The sequence below is a fragment of the Mytilus edulis genome, chromosome 13 (genome assembly GCF_963676685.1).
Source record: "Mytilus edulis chromosome 13, xbMytEdul2.2, whole genome shotgun sequence".
Lineage (NCBI taxonomy): Eukaryota > Metazoa > Mollusca > Bivalvia > Mytilida > Mytilidae > Mytilus > Mytilus edulis.
In genome coordinates, this window is record NC_092356.1 from 36642371 (window position 1) to 36657089 (window position 14719).

Sequence of the window (14719 nt, forward strand, 5' to 3'; positions counted from 1 at the left end):
TTTTCGTACGAAATTGACATCTAAGATAAAGGACGTCATTATCGATTAATATTGATCTAGTAAAACACATTAACCATCTTAACTCTTACACTAGGAGATAGCAAATTCCTTTAAGGTCTTAAGTTGTTTAAGATTGTATTGCAATATTTTTATTTTTAGCCTGTTGACATTTTAAACGTGAAATCTAAGAAAGATTGACTATTTTCCTAAGTCAATAGGATTAATCAGGCATTGATGCTGACAGTGTACAATTATTGGTCCGTTGTCACCTGAAGCTTTTTACCATAATAAAATTACGATGTAGAATCAACAGATCAAGAATTACCGCAATAATTCAACTAAGCATAAGGAACTCTCAAAGAAGACATAGGATAAATGATCATTTAGGGAATTGTTTGTTGTTAGGATGTCATTATGTTTGAAAATATGACAGAAGTTCCTAAGCTATAGTTTTATCTTTTGTAAACAGATTATTATATAGATTTGTTTAACCAAATTGATTGAAGGTTTTGAGGGTTCATTGTCATGTCAAGTTGTTAAAAATATATAGATTGGGATAAAAAGTTGTTTTTGAAGGTTACCTTCTATATAAAATCAGTAGAAAACCTTATTAAATGTGGAACAATATTCATAATTGGATCAGTGAAAAAAACAAATCTTGGTAAAAACCATGAATAATTTGATTGGTAATTATACATCTGAATAAAATGATTATACATGTAGAACTTTGAACACAAATCCTCAGAGGGGAAATTTATGGAGCTACATACATATATACATTTGTTTAGGGGTCAGCTGAAGGACGCCCTTGAGTGCGAGAATTTATTGTTGCATTGAAGACCTGTTGGTGACCTTCTGCTGTTGTCTGCTCTATGGTATGGTTGTTGTCTCTTTGGCACATTCCCCATTTCCATTCTCAATTTTATTAGATTGATATATAGACTTTTAACAAATCCTATGCTTAACGTTGCCTAGTTAAACCTTAGACCTTAGCTATCATTGTAAAAAATCTAATGATGTCATAAAATCATAATTGTGTGTTAACAGAATATTTGTTTTATTTTGCAGAAATAATATGTGGATACAGAACTCTATCAGCGAAACAAAAGTGTCCTTTTACAGTGCAAATGATAGACAGAAAAAAGGGTACAGCTGAAATTAGATTGAAAGAAGGACAGAAACTAAATTTTGAGAAAAGAATAAGATATAAATTCTCAGTAGTAGCTTATGATTGTGGAGAGATTGCTAGAGAATCGGACAGGTAAACATAAAGCAATACAAGCTTATCATTAATATATTATACAATATCATTTATATATTTCCTAAACATTACGTAGGTTTCAAAAGAATGGCGAAAGATTAGAGGGACAGTCAAACTCATAAATTGAAAATAAATTGACAACGCCTCGGCTCAAAAATAAAAAGACAAGTTGATTCATACATGTATGAGGAAAAACAATTTCTGATTTTTCAGTTTTGTCAAGAATCTCATAATGGATAATTTTTGGATGCCTGCATGGATAGATTTTTGTTATCCATGTAATAAAATTGAGAATGGAAATGGGGAATGTGTCAAAGCGACAACAACTCAACCATAGAGCAGACAACAGCCGAAGTCTACCAATGGGTCTTCAATGTAGAGAGAAACTCATGCACCCGGAGTTTATATAATAAGACTATTATAAAAAAATTAACATAATGTTTGTTTTAAAGCTAAAAAAAAATCTGAATTTGATTTTCCGTTGATGATGGTTATCTTGGTATTGATTTCAAGATCAGGTAAAACATGTATGATACTCAGATAGGCCAAAAAGGTTTGTTATATATATGTCATAAAATTGTAACTATAAATTCATCCCGCCCCATTATAAAAGAAGAAAAAAATATGTCCTAGCCCAATTCATTTGTAGGAGTATTTAAATATGAACTGCTTCTAATGTCTTCGACAGTCAGGCATACATGTAAATTAAAGTACTTGAACGTTTTAATTTCAAATTGTGCATGGTCAGGTTATCCTGTTTATTTAAATATAATTTTAAATCATCCCCGAGAGCTGTGTAAACTATTAAAATTTAAATTGAACAATAAAAAATATACCATTTTGAAATAATTAAATAATTGTATTGGAAATCAATATACTGAAATGTAGTGGAAGATTTGATAATTTAACAGCCATTTATTTTCACAAGAACTGTAGAAAATTGTTGTCGAGGAGACACTTGTCACCATTTATTTTGTTAATTCCAATGTCTTTGAGGATTGTATTTATTGGTAATAGGTTAGGAATTATTACATCATCATCTGTGAAAATAAACGCCATATTTAAACTTCATGATTAAATTAAATATTGATGCTTGACATTTATTTTGTTTGAAATTAATTTGAGCATCAAACATTGTCAAATAGTCCTCAAAGAATTGATATCTGCTAAGGAGATGTGGTATAATTGCCATTGATGATATTCCACCAAGTTCATATGAAATATATATACATGGAAACCTTCAACAATGAGAAAAAACATGCCATATAGTTGTAGAGAATTCAAGGGTTTTGCACCAATTGAAACCAATATTAGATTGGCATGGATTGTGGTAGAAAGATACTTCATGTACTACAAATGTATAACAAACAAAACAATAAAAATTGAATATAGCGTGAATTCCCTACATTAAACGAAAATTATTTTTATTGTTCCGTAAATAGTTATTCTTCTGCTTGCTTGTGGTTTAATTATCTACACCTACAGAACCTATGCGATCATTTGGAATTGAAAATCAAGCATGTAGTAAAAATGTTGAGAACAAACTCAAAAGTACTACATGTATACAAAAATACAAGTTTAATGGTCAAGCAGTCACATACATGTGTAAAATACTAACGAAACAAACAGTAAATCACTGGCATTATCCTAAGTTAGTAAAGCTACTTTCCACTATTATAATCTGACATAAGTAATTTTACTGTAAATGCAGCAATTTCTACAGAAAATCCATATAAATTAGTATTTAGCAGATGATAATTTATTCATAGGATCTATCATGTCTATACACTATTTGATCTAAAAGATTTACAACATAAACTATTCATGTGTTTACAAATTCTCTTTTAAATAGTTGGAATTTATAAAGCTTATTACACATGCAAAAGTACAGATTTTTATTTTACTTTAAAAAATGAATTATGAAGTTCATGGTATAGGTTTATTCAGTTCACTTTATGTTAAATTAACTTTACTGTATAGGAAATGTACTTCCTTACAGTATTTAGCTCAAGCTTATTGCTGCTAGCAACAAAGATTTTTTTTTTTTTGTAAAATCTATAAATTAAATTTAGCTATTTGACTGTACTCAATAAAAGAGGACTTGAAATAAGGATTAGCACAGGTTTGGCTGTTAAGTTTTGTAAGATGTATGAATATGCAGCCACTACAGAATTGAGACGTTTACATAAGATTCATGGTAAACGGATTGTCGTGTAACGATGGGAAGGACTGGTACACAGAAAAACTTGGTTAAACCCAAAACTTTTCATATGAAAGCGACTGTAACCAATATGTATCATACCCTCTCCCCTTAAAGTTTTTAATGAAGACTTAAATTGTTGATGTTGCAAATACAAGAATATAACAGGCCTTGTACCCCTGTCTATGGTCATGATGGTTGATTGTAAGATCTCTATACTTGTAGAAGTAATTCACTGTTTCAGAAGGCCTATATATGAGTAAAATTATTATTCTTGAAATTTTGGTGTACGAATAATGGATAATTAGCTAATGACGTTACGTTATATTGTTCCTAAACAAATCAAAATATTTTGGTGTACACTTTACCAACAATTAATGCATTAGATTCTGAAATGGTGAATTGTTGAAACAATTTTGAGTCAAGTATTGTTATATGTGTTGAACCAAGTAAGAATTAAGTTTGATTAATCACTAATATGATTTATAAATATCATTTTTTTTTGTTTATTTCAGGGCTGTAGTTTTCGTAAAAGTTTTAGACGTAGATGAATTTTCACCCAAGTTTGAGAAAACCAATTTGTTTGCTGATTTGAGAGAAGGAAAGGTTTACGATTCTCTGGTTAAAGTTGAGGCTATAGACCAAGACGAATCACAACAATATGGGAAAATCTGTTCATATGAAGTCATCACACCGGGAGTCCCATTCTCAGTTGATAATGAGGGTAATTTTATGTTTCAAATATATATATGGGTTTATTTTAGTATGCTGTATAAAAGAGTTGTTTAGGTCAAGTGCAGGTACATTTGTAAAGCTCAGACTGTATGTCCTCTAAAATTGTAGATGACAGGCTTTTCAAATGTTTCTATATAAGCAATGAGTAGAAATTTTACATACTTGAACTTTGATCAGACATGTCAGATGTACTAGAAATTCAATATCTTGGAGGTGTACCCAAGTTTCTAACATGTATCAGCAGAAAAACTTTAAAAGTTATTTTTAAGATCAGATGCATGAATTAATGCATTGTTGATTAAAAAAAATCTAGAACAAATTTCATATACATGAACTGTTTTTTGCATAATATGCACATTGTAAGTTTTAGCAACAAATAATAAAATATAAAAAAATTAAACAAATTGAATATAGTTTTGCTTTGGTGTAAAATATTTCACCAGTTTATCAATATGAAGAAATGAATCCAAACTGCAACTTTGAAAAATCACATAAGCCAATTGCTATTGTAAGAAAGGCTTTTGCTTGATTAAGCACAGTTGATTAATTTAACATGGCAGTAGGAATCTTTGAGAAATAACAGTTTTCTGTAGTAATGGTCACTGTCCTGGTTGTATCTTTAGTAACCATGGAAATTCATTGTCAAGAGAATAGATATAGGAGATAGTAATTACCAACAATAAAAGGATAAATTAATATTGCTAGGTGTAAAACTCAGACTAAATTAATGATATTTTTGTGCTATTGATTATGAAATGTGACCCATCTTACGAAGGTGAGGTCATCGAAAGTTTAGTTAATTAAATATAGTCATTTCTTCCTCCTTAAGATGAAACTAGACATGCTATATTAACACCCACAAGATCAAAAGTGTAAACTGAATACTGTTAATGTAGAAAGTTTTGGTATGATTTTAATGTTGCGAAAAATTGCCAGGGATAGAGGTTTAGCAAAAAATCAACCTTACAATTTTACCTGGATAGCACTATTCCTATGCAGCTTTGAAAGGCCAAAAAAAGTATGTGTGTTAACTTTACCCCTACCTACCCTAATTTTTATCCCCTACCCTAAAGTTTGTTTGGCCATTTTTGATTAAGCACTGTTAAAGTCACAATGTTGCTCTAATAGACTCATATATGCAGCAATTGTACAGTAATTATTATTTTTGATATGTGGAATTACTGCTGTTATCTGATTAGAGCTAATTTCTTAATGCTTGTGGAGTAAACCTTTGGCTGGCTTGCTTGCTCTGTGTGGTAAACCTGTCCTCATGCATTGTAATTAGAATTGACATCTGCAAACAATATCAATGAAATTGAATGAATATAGATAGGCATAGCAAGACCTGCATAAACTATATTTAAATTTGATTGAACGTCATCTCAAATACAATTGTACAAAATACAAACAAAGCAAGCAAGCTAACCAAAGTTTTACTCTACATGCATTTGGAAATCTGATCTAAAATAAAAACATGTCAAATACTGTGAAGCTCAAGATCCAACAATTTTGGCCAATATGAAAGGAGGAGAAAAAAACTTCTTCAAAACCCAAATTTCAGAATTAAATGTTGTAGAAAAAAACTTCCACATGTTCCATACAACATAGCTTTATACTGTTTTATAGTTACATAAGAGATTTGGCTCACAAAAAATACAACTAAAATAGTAGCATTGATCCATAGTTTTAACAAAGTCAAATATTTTCATTCTGTCTCAAAGAAACAGATACTGACAGGACTTGTTTATAGTCACATTTTGGTAGGAAATTCATTTATCGTGTTTATAAGCAATTATTTACGGGCTAATTTTATTTAGAAACCTTTTAGCAGAAAATACTTAATCAAGCATTGACCTGGAGATGAGGTGATCTTTCTAATTTCTAATGCTGTCCAAGAACTTTCAGACTTTAGATGGCAACTAAATCTGTATAACAAGTACTCTTTGGCTTCTTAAGAAGGCATTTATATCCTTGTTAAGTAGTATTATTATAAGACAGTACAACTCTGAGTACTGTAGAAAAAACAACTCCAGCGTCGTATTGATTTGTTTTGAAATAACCAATGATATAGACACTGGTATACTAATTGAATACGAATCGTGAAGTTATATTGATGGCTTAGGATCAATAAATGTCGTGATCTAAAGAAACGTGACTCATCTCTTGTATTTATAGAAGTACGTCTGAAATTGTAATGGGATGGGGGTATGAATATCTTCATTCGAAGGATTTTTTCCCTTTATTAGTGTAGATGAGTTGTCAAGATCTGTCATTCGTCTCTTTAAAGCAATGAACTTTTCTGTTTTATGATGTGATTATGTTTTTGTAACGTAGAGACTCCTTATAGGATGGTAAGATATGTCCTGAAAAATCTGTCTGTCTGTTTATTGTTATTTTTCTGTTTTTACTTCAAAACAAAATTGTGATATTTCTCAATTTCATATTTAGTTTTAATGATAAGGGATAAAGGAGTAGGGGTACAATGCTCTGACTAATTTGCCTCAAGTATAAGGTCCATTTAAAATTGAAATAATTTCTTAGTTATTTTTTACTAGGGGTTAATTAAGGAGTAAGGTATTATGTCCGTAACTAAGTAACTTGCCCCAAATATTAAGTCAATTTGATAATTTGAAGTTGTTAGAAAGTAAAAATAGAATAGTTGTTATATATCTTTGACATTTACACTCTTAAATGGTGAAAAAATTAAGATTTTGATGAAAGCTGACAAGCTATATCCTGTTTATCTGTCGAAAAAGTGAACAGCAATCTAAGTATTCAAGTTAGATATAATTGTCCAGTATACATGCAGTTTATGTTCTAATGGAAAGTGGCATTTTCTCTGAATTTGATAGGAAAGTGAAATCCATTCTAATGTTCATGTTATTTAAAGAATGCTGAAAATAAGAATGAATTAAAAAAATACTTATTTTAAATTTAGTCATTATTTTAACTTTAATACTATGTGAAAACACCCATTTAATCCTAATTAGTTATTAAACAGTTGTTACTGATGTATGGGGGCCTTATTGAACATACTTCTTTTGTACCAATGTAAGTGTACAGAAGCTTAAGTTTGTTTTTTCTTAATATTGATTCCAAGAATAATGTCTTCTGTCAGTGAAGCATATCTTTTCGTTGTTCTATGTTAGCTGTCATAGTGAAATAAAACTGTTATAATTCTAATGGAATACTATCATGACTATGGAGGATTGTTTTCCAATTTCATGACTGGATGAGTCATCTTGCTGAGTTGGCAAAATTTAGCCAAATTTGTCCTGATAGGTTATTTGTATAGTATTTAGATAGAATTTCTGTAATGTCACCTTTCAGGACAATAAATAATTAATTTTGTAATGCATCTCATTATTTCAATTACCAATTTAAATTGGTAACACTTTGGATATCAATGAAAGTGCCATTTCTAGCGCAACAATTAAACAACTGTTACGACACAATAAGATATATTTAGATGTCTGGAGTTACCAGATTATGCATAGTTTATTGAGATTTATAAATAATGAGAGGTTTTTGGTATAGATTTTGTCGAAATAAAATGAAAAAAAACAATACAACAAAATATTCTAAACAATTGTTTTAGATGCCCTTCCTTATCTATGTTAGACTGTATTTAATATGGATTTTATCTTTAGATCTAAGATTGTGAAAATACCCCTGAAGATGATACAATATATTTCAAATACTCATCTTCTATTTAGACACTGTAACATTCCAATGGTATGAACTAGTTTTCTGTTTCACATATATTGGATTCATTTTATATGGGGTTACCAGCTTTCATAAATTATTAGGGAAAAGTTGTATTTTCATGGACATTTAAAAGAATTTTGTTATATATTTTTCAGGAACTGTTAAGAATACAAGGGCATTATACTACAATGAAATGCACAGCTACATCATACAAGTGGTGGCCAAAGATTGTGGAGGAAAGAAGTCCAAACCAATCTCTATCAATATCAGGGTCAAGGAAGTCTGTAAAAATGGATGGAAAGGTGAGATCATAGAAGTTGTTACTGTAAACCGGGAAATTTTCGCGGTAGTTTTATTTTCGCTATTTTCGCGGTAGCAGTTGGTACACGAAAATAAAACTACCGCGAATATTTAACTGGAAAAGATGTGTTTCCTACCTATATCAAAGTATAGTCATGAACAAAATCTACACAAAGCAATAGCTTTAGAAACAACTAATGAATTTAGATTTTATTTTTATTTACAAATGAAAACTATTCACTCGTCCAAACAATTTATTGATTGATATCAGATTAAGTTACTACCGACATACAAGTATAATATAGTTCACTAATTAACGGTACACAAACAAATGTGCAGTTTTAAAATTTAAAGATATTTTTTCGGGACATCGGAAAAACACGAATTTAAAACGACGCGAATCTAGATTGACTTGGCAAATCGCGAAATAAAGACGGCGCAAAAATTTTCCGGTTTACAGTAAATGGAAAGTTGTCACAATCTTTGAACTAATCCATACCTCTCTGAATAGTACTTTTCAATATGAATAAATTGCATATTTGTCAATGATTTGCATAGCATTCCTAGAATAGATTGAGCTTTGGTATATAACAATAAAACAAACAGAAACAGAAAACATAAAGAAAACAAAAAACAAAGAAAAGACCATTAATAGAAAAGAAAATAGAAAGACCCTCAAATTACATACTCAAAATTTAATGAATATCTTAATTTGAAGAGCAAAAGCATTTAAACTCATACCAAAAATGTAGGATATCAAACACCAAACAAAAAAAGAACATTATAAATGACAAAACAGAATTATAAATTATCACCAAAAAATTTGTATTATGATATTTGTTTCAGATATTTGTTTCTAGATGATTTGTTAATAAAGTTACAAACAGCTATACAACAGCATAGAGTTGTAATTTTAATATTTCGAAAACCATTTTTTAATGGTTGTTTTATTTAATTTTAGATTTCCCATCAGCAATAGAATATTTACCCCAGTCTGGAGCCCAGAAGATAGCACCTAATGCTCACCTGGATTGGTGTGATGGCTGTGTGCCAGAGAAAGTCAGCCTAAAGATGCTCCTAGCTACCAAACATATTGGTAAAGGATGTGATAGAGACACCTACTCTATAGCCTCTCAGAGGAAACTTTGTGGTAAGGAGCACTAAAGTTTTAAGTCTTTCATTGGATTTTTGAATTCAGAAACATAAAGAGAATAATAAAAGTATAAAAAAAACCCAACAAACTCCTAGGTAAATTTAAATAGGGAGAGCCATGATAGAATGAAGGCACATGTGGGGTTAACGCCAATGATGAAACTATCAGAGGTAGATATATAGTCTTTAACACAGGGTTAATGCCAATGATGAAACTATCAGAGGTAGACATATAGTCTTTAACACAGGGTTAATGCCAATGATGAAACTATCAGAGGTAGACATATAGTCTTTAACACAGGGTTAATGTCAATGATGAAACTATCAGAGGTAGACATATAGTCTTTAACACAGGGTTAATGTCAATGATGAAACTATCAGAGGTAGATATATAGTATTTAACACAGGGTTAACGCCAATGATGAAACTATCAGAGGTAGACATATAGTCTTTAACACAGGGTTAATGTCAATGATGAAACTATCAGAGGTAGACATATAGTCTTTAACACAAGACAGTTGTTTGTCTATACAATATGTCCGCTTTTCATTGTGTATTGAATTTTATTATTTTGAAATAGGTATTGTTAGATCTAGGATTGCATTTTCTGAATTTTTATGCCCCACCTACGATAGTAGAGGAGCATTATGTTTTCTGGTCTGTGCCTCCGTTCGTCCGTCCGTCTGTGCGTCCGTTCGCTTCAGGTTAAAGTTTTTGGTCAAGGTAGTTTTTGAAGAAGTTGAAGTCTAATCAACTTGAAACTTAGTACACATGTTCCCTATGATATGATCTTTCTAATTTTAATTCCAAATTAAAGTTTTGACCCCAATTTCACTGTCCACTGAACATAGAAAATAATAGTGCAAGTTTCAGGTTAAAGTTTTTGGTCTAGGTAGTTTTTGATGAAGTTGAAGTCCAATCAATGTCAAACTTAGTACACATGTTCCCTATGATATGATCTTTCTAATTTAATTGCCAAATTAGAGTTTTGACCCCAATTTCCCGGTCTACTGAACATAGAAAATGATAATGCGAGTGGGGCATCTGTGTACTATGGACACATTCTTGTTGAATTAAATATTTTGACTTGGATGGTAATATAAGTATCTATAATGAATTCTCTGACTTATTTAGACTGGTCATAGACGGGAACTAAAGCCTATTTGGTTGCTAAGATATAGTCAATTAGAGTATATTTTATAGAATGAGATTACACTTGTATTGCTTCTGTCAATGAATTTTAAATCATTCACAGTTTTACATTAAATCACATTTGGAAAAGAAAAAAATCTAATAAAATTGACATTTGTCTAAGTTCTTAAGAGGAGAATTATCTAGATGTTTGTAGTATTGGGACCAACTTTATTGTGGAATATGGTAATACTATTGGCAGATTATTGATTACCTGATAAAATATAGATGTAGGTGCAATTGCATATCTTTTCAATTCTAGCTTTTCAAATTCAAACTTAAGGCAAATTATTACATTTCTTTTGTTGTTTACATGTATTGTCATTCTGGATACTTAAGATGCTTAAGGTAACAACCATGTACTAATTTCAAGTATCTTGTGATAAAAAATTATTGTTCATAGTTATTTCATTTTAATGAGAATCTCTTATGATAAATCTGTGATATTTAGTATACAGTTGCATAAACATTAGAACATCTCAAATCCATAAAAGATCATTATGTCCATCCCCTTCAATCAAGGTCAAAATTGTAAGGCATTAGGTTAGAATGAGTATTATTTGAGGACAAAATGGTGAAAATTATAAGCTCTATATAAATGATCTTAAGAGATATTAAGATAAAAAAGTTTGCCACAATAGGGTTGGACTTTACTGTTGATTCAGTATTATGCATGGTGTACTGATTTTTGTGATTTTATTGTTGTAGGTGAAGTTTAGTTTTCAGTTAGATATAAGTTTCCTATAGCTATAGGCTTGTTTGAAGAATTTGCATAAACCATAAAAAATCAATGTTTCCTCAATCTAAGAAAATTGGTAGCCATTGAAATAATTGTCACAGTGTTTAATAGTTTATTTGTCTTTAATTTAATTCAAACATCTTGCCCTTTGTGACCTTAAGTATATTTTTATTTTCCAGGTGCCAGTGGTGAGAGTATAGACCTATTACCATCTCCCGGTGTGGGAACAGGATGGACCAAAAATCTACCCACTGACGATGGCAAGGAAAGTGACCAGATCTTCTATTTTGATGGAAAGACAAATGCTGTAGAGGTCCCTAAGGCTTCGTTCAACCACACATTACACAAACATTTTACCATCTCTACATGGATGAAACACACCTTTTCAGAAGACACAGAAGCAAAGAAGAAGGCACAAAAAGAACATATTTTATGTAACAGTGATGGGGATGGTAAGATTTAGTGTATTTTATAAGTGTATTAAAGTGTGAAAAAGATTAAACACATAAGGATGTATCACAGATCAGAAAGATTATACTCTTTACACGTGTTCCAAGGATGGTATAGGACTGGCAAGAGAGAAGGGGATATACCTAAAGGAATGTTTAAACCTCGCATGAGAAATTGAAAGTCATGGTGAAATTTTTTTTTAAAATAATCTGATAAAAAAACCAAGCAACACCCTACAAGGCACAACATAGAAAAAACGACTGAGCAACATAAACACAACCATAAACCATAAATGATTTCAGGTGCTCTGGAAGGGTTCACAGATCGGCTTCCTATGTGGAACAATTCCAGATTGTACAATCTGGTTGCCCCACTGAAATGATAGCAGAAAGTAAATTCAGATAAAAATCCACATTTAAGTCAATTAGGTGTATTTGTTAGTGATGGCAGAATTTTTAATACAATATTCTCTACTTTCAGTTTCAATTTTTAGTATTTTATTAAACAAGAGATATAATAAATTGACATGTGTGGGCTAGGCATCATGGAAGCATTAACAATTCATGTTAAAAGTGGTGTACCTCAGAGATGACATAATCAAGATAAATATAGAATCAAATAAATGCATTTAAGTCAATTAGGTGTATTGGTTAGTTATGGCAGTATTTTTAATACAGTACAATATTCTCGACTTTTAGTTTTAATTTTTAATGTAGAATTTGTCAGATTAGGTTAGACTTGAAAGGTTGACATTACACCAGTTAATCAACCTTTTTTTAACACATGGGTAAACATCAATGAAACAGCAACCCAACAAAAAGGTCAGTAAAAAAACCCATCTAGTTTGAATTGTACACTAAGATGGTAACTTGGTATCATCTGGATGAAAATTGCTATCCAGATTACTTTTGTAGCATTTTACCTTGTTTGAATACTGCCTTAGTGATATACACTCTACTTTGCCTTTTATCTTAAGATTACCATATTGGCATAAGACAACCATAACTTACCATGATTATAATATTACATGTGTAAATGTTTTCAGGAATGGACAGACACCATTATTCCATGTTTGTACATGGAGAGAAATTTGTCTTCTTACTGAGGCGTGAGGCAGAGGACGAAACAGACATGGATGTGTTTAAACCAGCTGAATGGAGGTGGCACATACCACAAATCAATGATAACCAGTGGCATCATTATGCTGTCAGTGTGGACTTCCCTGAGGTAATGCCACTATCTGTAAAAAAAAAATTGATCATGAATACTGACATTTCTTTTAATTTGTACCAATATAAATTATACAAAAATGAAGTGTTATTTTCATTTACATCATCAGATTTTGTCAACAAATGCTTATTAAAGTATCTTGATTAGAACTGTTGTAAGATGCTATACTTTTACTGTTATTTAATCTTAAGACTTGTAAGAGTAATTGGCCTTCTTGATTAACATGTTATGAGGCACTGTAGCATAAACATATCCCCTCTAGGGAGTGATAAATTAACATGAATTTGAATAGAAACTCCACACTGTATTCATGTCTATAGGCAAACAAATTAGTTTGTGTAAATAGGAACAGTTCCTTTACAAAGATGATTTCACAAATCAAGCCAAAACTTTTTTGAATCGCCTAGGAATATTACTAAATCAGATTTAGACAATACATGTTAAATACTGTCTTGATTGGAAGTGCCTGATGAGAATTGAATTTCAGACTAAACTTTTTCGTTAAAAAAGAGCATATTAAAAAATGACAAGTTTGATGCAAGTACTAATATATTTGTTATTTGCTCATAAGATAGATTGTATAGTGATGTTATGTTAATAAAATGTCCCAGATTTACTAATATAATTGCTATTTGTTTCTAGGTTAGACTGTATATTGATGGCATGCTACTGATCCCTGATACATCTAATGAGGAAATCTTAGATGACTGGCCAATCCATAATTCTCAGAAAGTCCATTTTACAAAACTGGTGGTTGGAGCTTGTTGGCAAGGTAAGAAGGAAAATAAATATTATGGAATATTTGACTAATTTGTGTTACATTTGTAAGTGTTTGTATTTAGAAATTGTAAAATCAGCAAAATTTGTTAACCAATACAATAATACATAGAAAAGATATAATGAAATATTAAAAAAAATGGACAATACAATAAAAAAAAATTACTGCTGAGTCCTCAATGAAAAAATAAAATTGGACAAATATAGACATGATAGACAAATACCTAATTAAATGTAAAAATATGTGTAAATTACTGTGGCTTTATTTTGTGAATTAAGGGAAAATGGTATTTTTGTGGATATTTGGTTTCTTGGTTCTGGTCAAAGACTACAAACATGCTTATTAAAATTATACTGTTTAAACATTTAAATTTGTGGTTGTTCACCTGTACCTTCAAACGCCATGGAGATTTTTATCCCACAAATAACAATTAATACTTATTATTTGTTATCACTGGATTATTGCAATAAATTAAATTGAAAGTTAAACAAAAATACATTGAATGCAACCTTTGATAAAAATGTATGAATTGTAGATTATTGATTGTAATATAATGACTATTTACATGACTTTTGCAGGAAAAGAAAATGAATTTGGTAAATATTTCCATGGATATTTAGCTGGATTGTCTATACTGAAGGATAAAACTGAGAGCGAAAGAGTAATCAGATGTTTAAATGACTGTAAAGAAAACTTAGAATTCCATGCTCTGTCAGAAATGGAGAGCGGAACAGTTAGTATAAGTATTCTCAGATTACAGAACACTGCCAAATGTAAAGACCATGTGGTATGAATGCCAATGAGAAAGCCCTTCATCCAAGTCACTATGTATAAAAAGTAAACCATCATAGGTCCAAGTACAACCTTCAACACAGATCCTTGGCTCAGACAGAACAGCAAGCTATAAAGGGCACAAAAATAACTTATGGAAAATTACACACATGCCTGGTCCATGACATGAACCCTGTCAGTATT

General features: G+C 30.7%; 1 protein-coding gene across 2 annotated transcripts in view; it reads left to right on the forward strand.

Annotated features, from left to right (window-relative positions):
- The window catches only part of LOC139500586 (calsyntenin-1-like), a 50089-nt gene that overhangs the window by 20132 nt on the left and 15238 nt on the right, over positions 1 to 14719 (forward strand). For both annotated transcript variants that reach the window (XM_071289341.1, XM_071289342.1), the window contains exons 3-10: positions 1069 to 1261; positions 3977 to 4185; positions 8060 to 8206; positions 9166 to 9354; positions 11466 to 11738; positions 12782 to 12963; positions 13609 to 13738; positions 14323 to 14477. In XM_071289341.1, the coding sequence (XP_071145442.1) occupies positions 1069 to 1261; positions 3977 to 4185; positions 8060 to 8206; positions 9166 to 9354; positions 11466 to 11738; positions 12782 to 12963; positions 13609 to 13738; positions 14323 to 14477 (1478 nt within the window). The remainder of the gene's footprint in view (positions 1 to 1068; positions 1262 to 3976; positions 4186 to 8059; positions 8207 to 9165; positions 9355 to 11465; positions 11739 to 12781; positions 12964 to 13608; positions 13739 to 14322; positions 14478 to 14719) is intronic.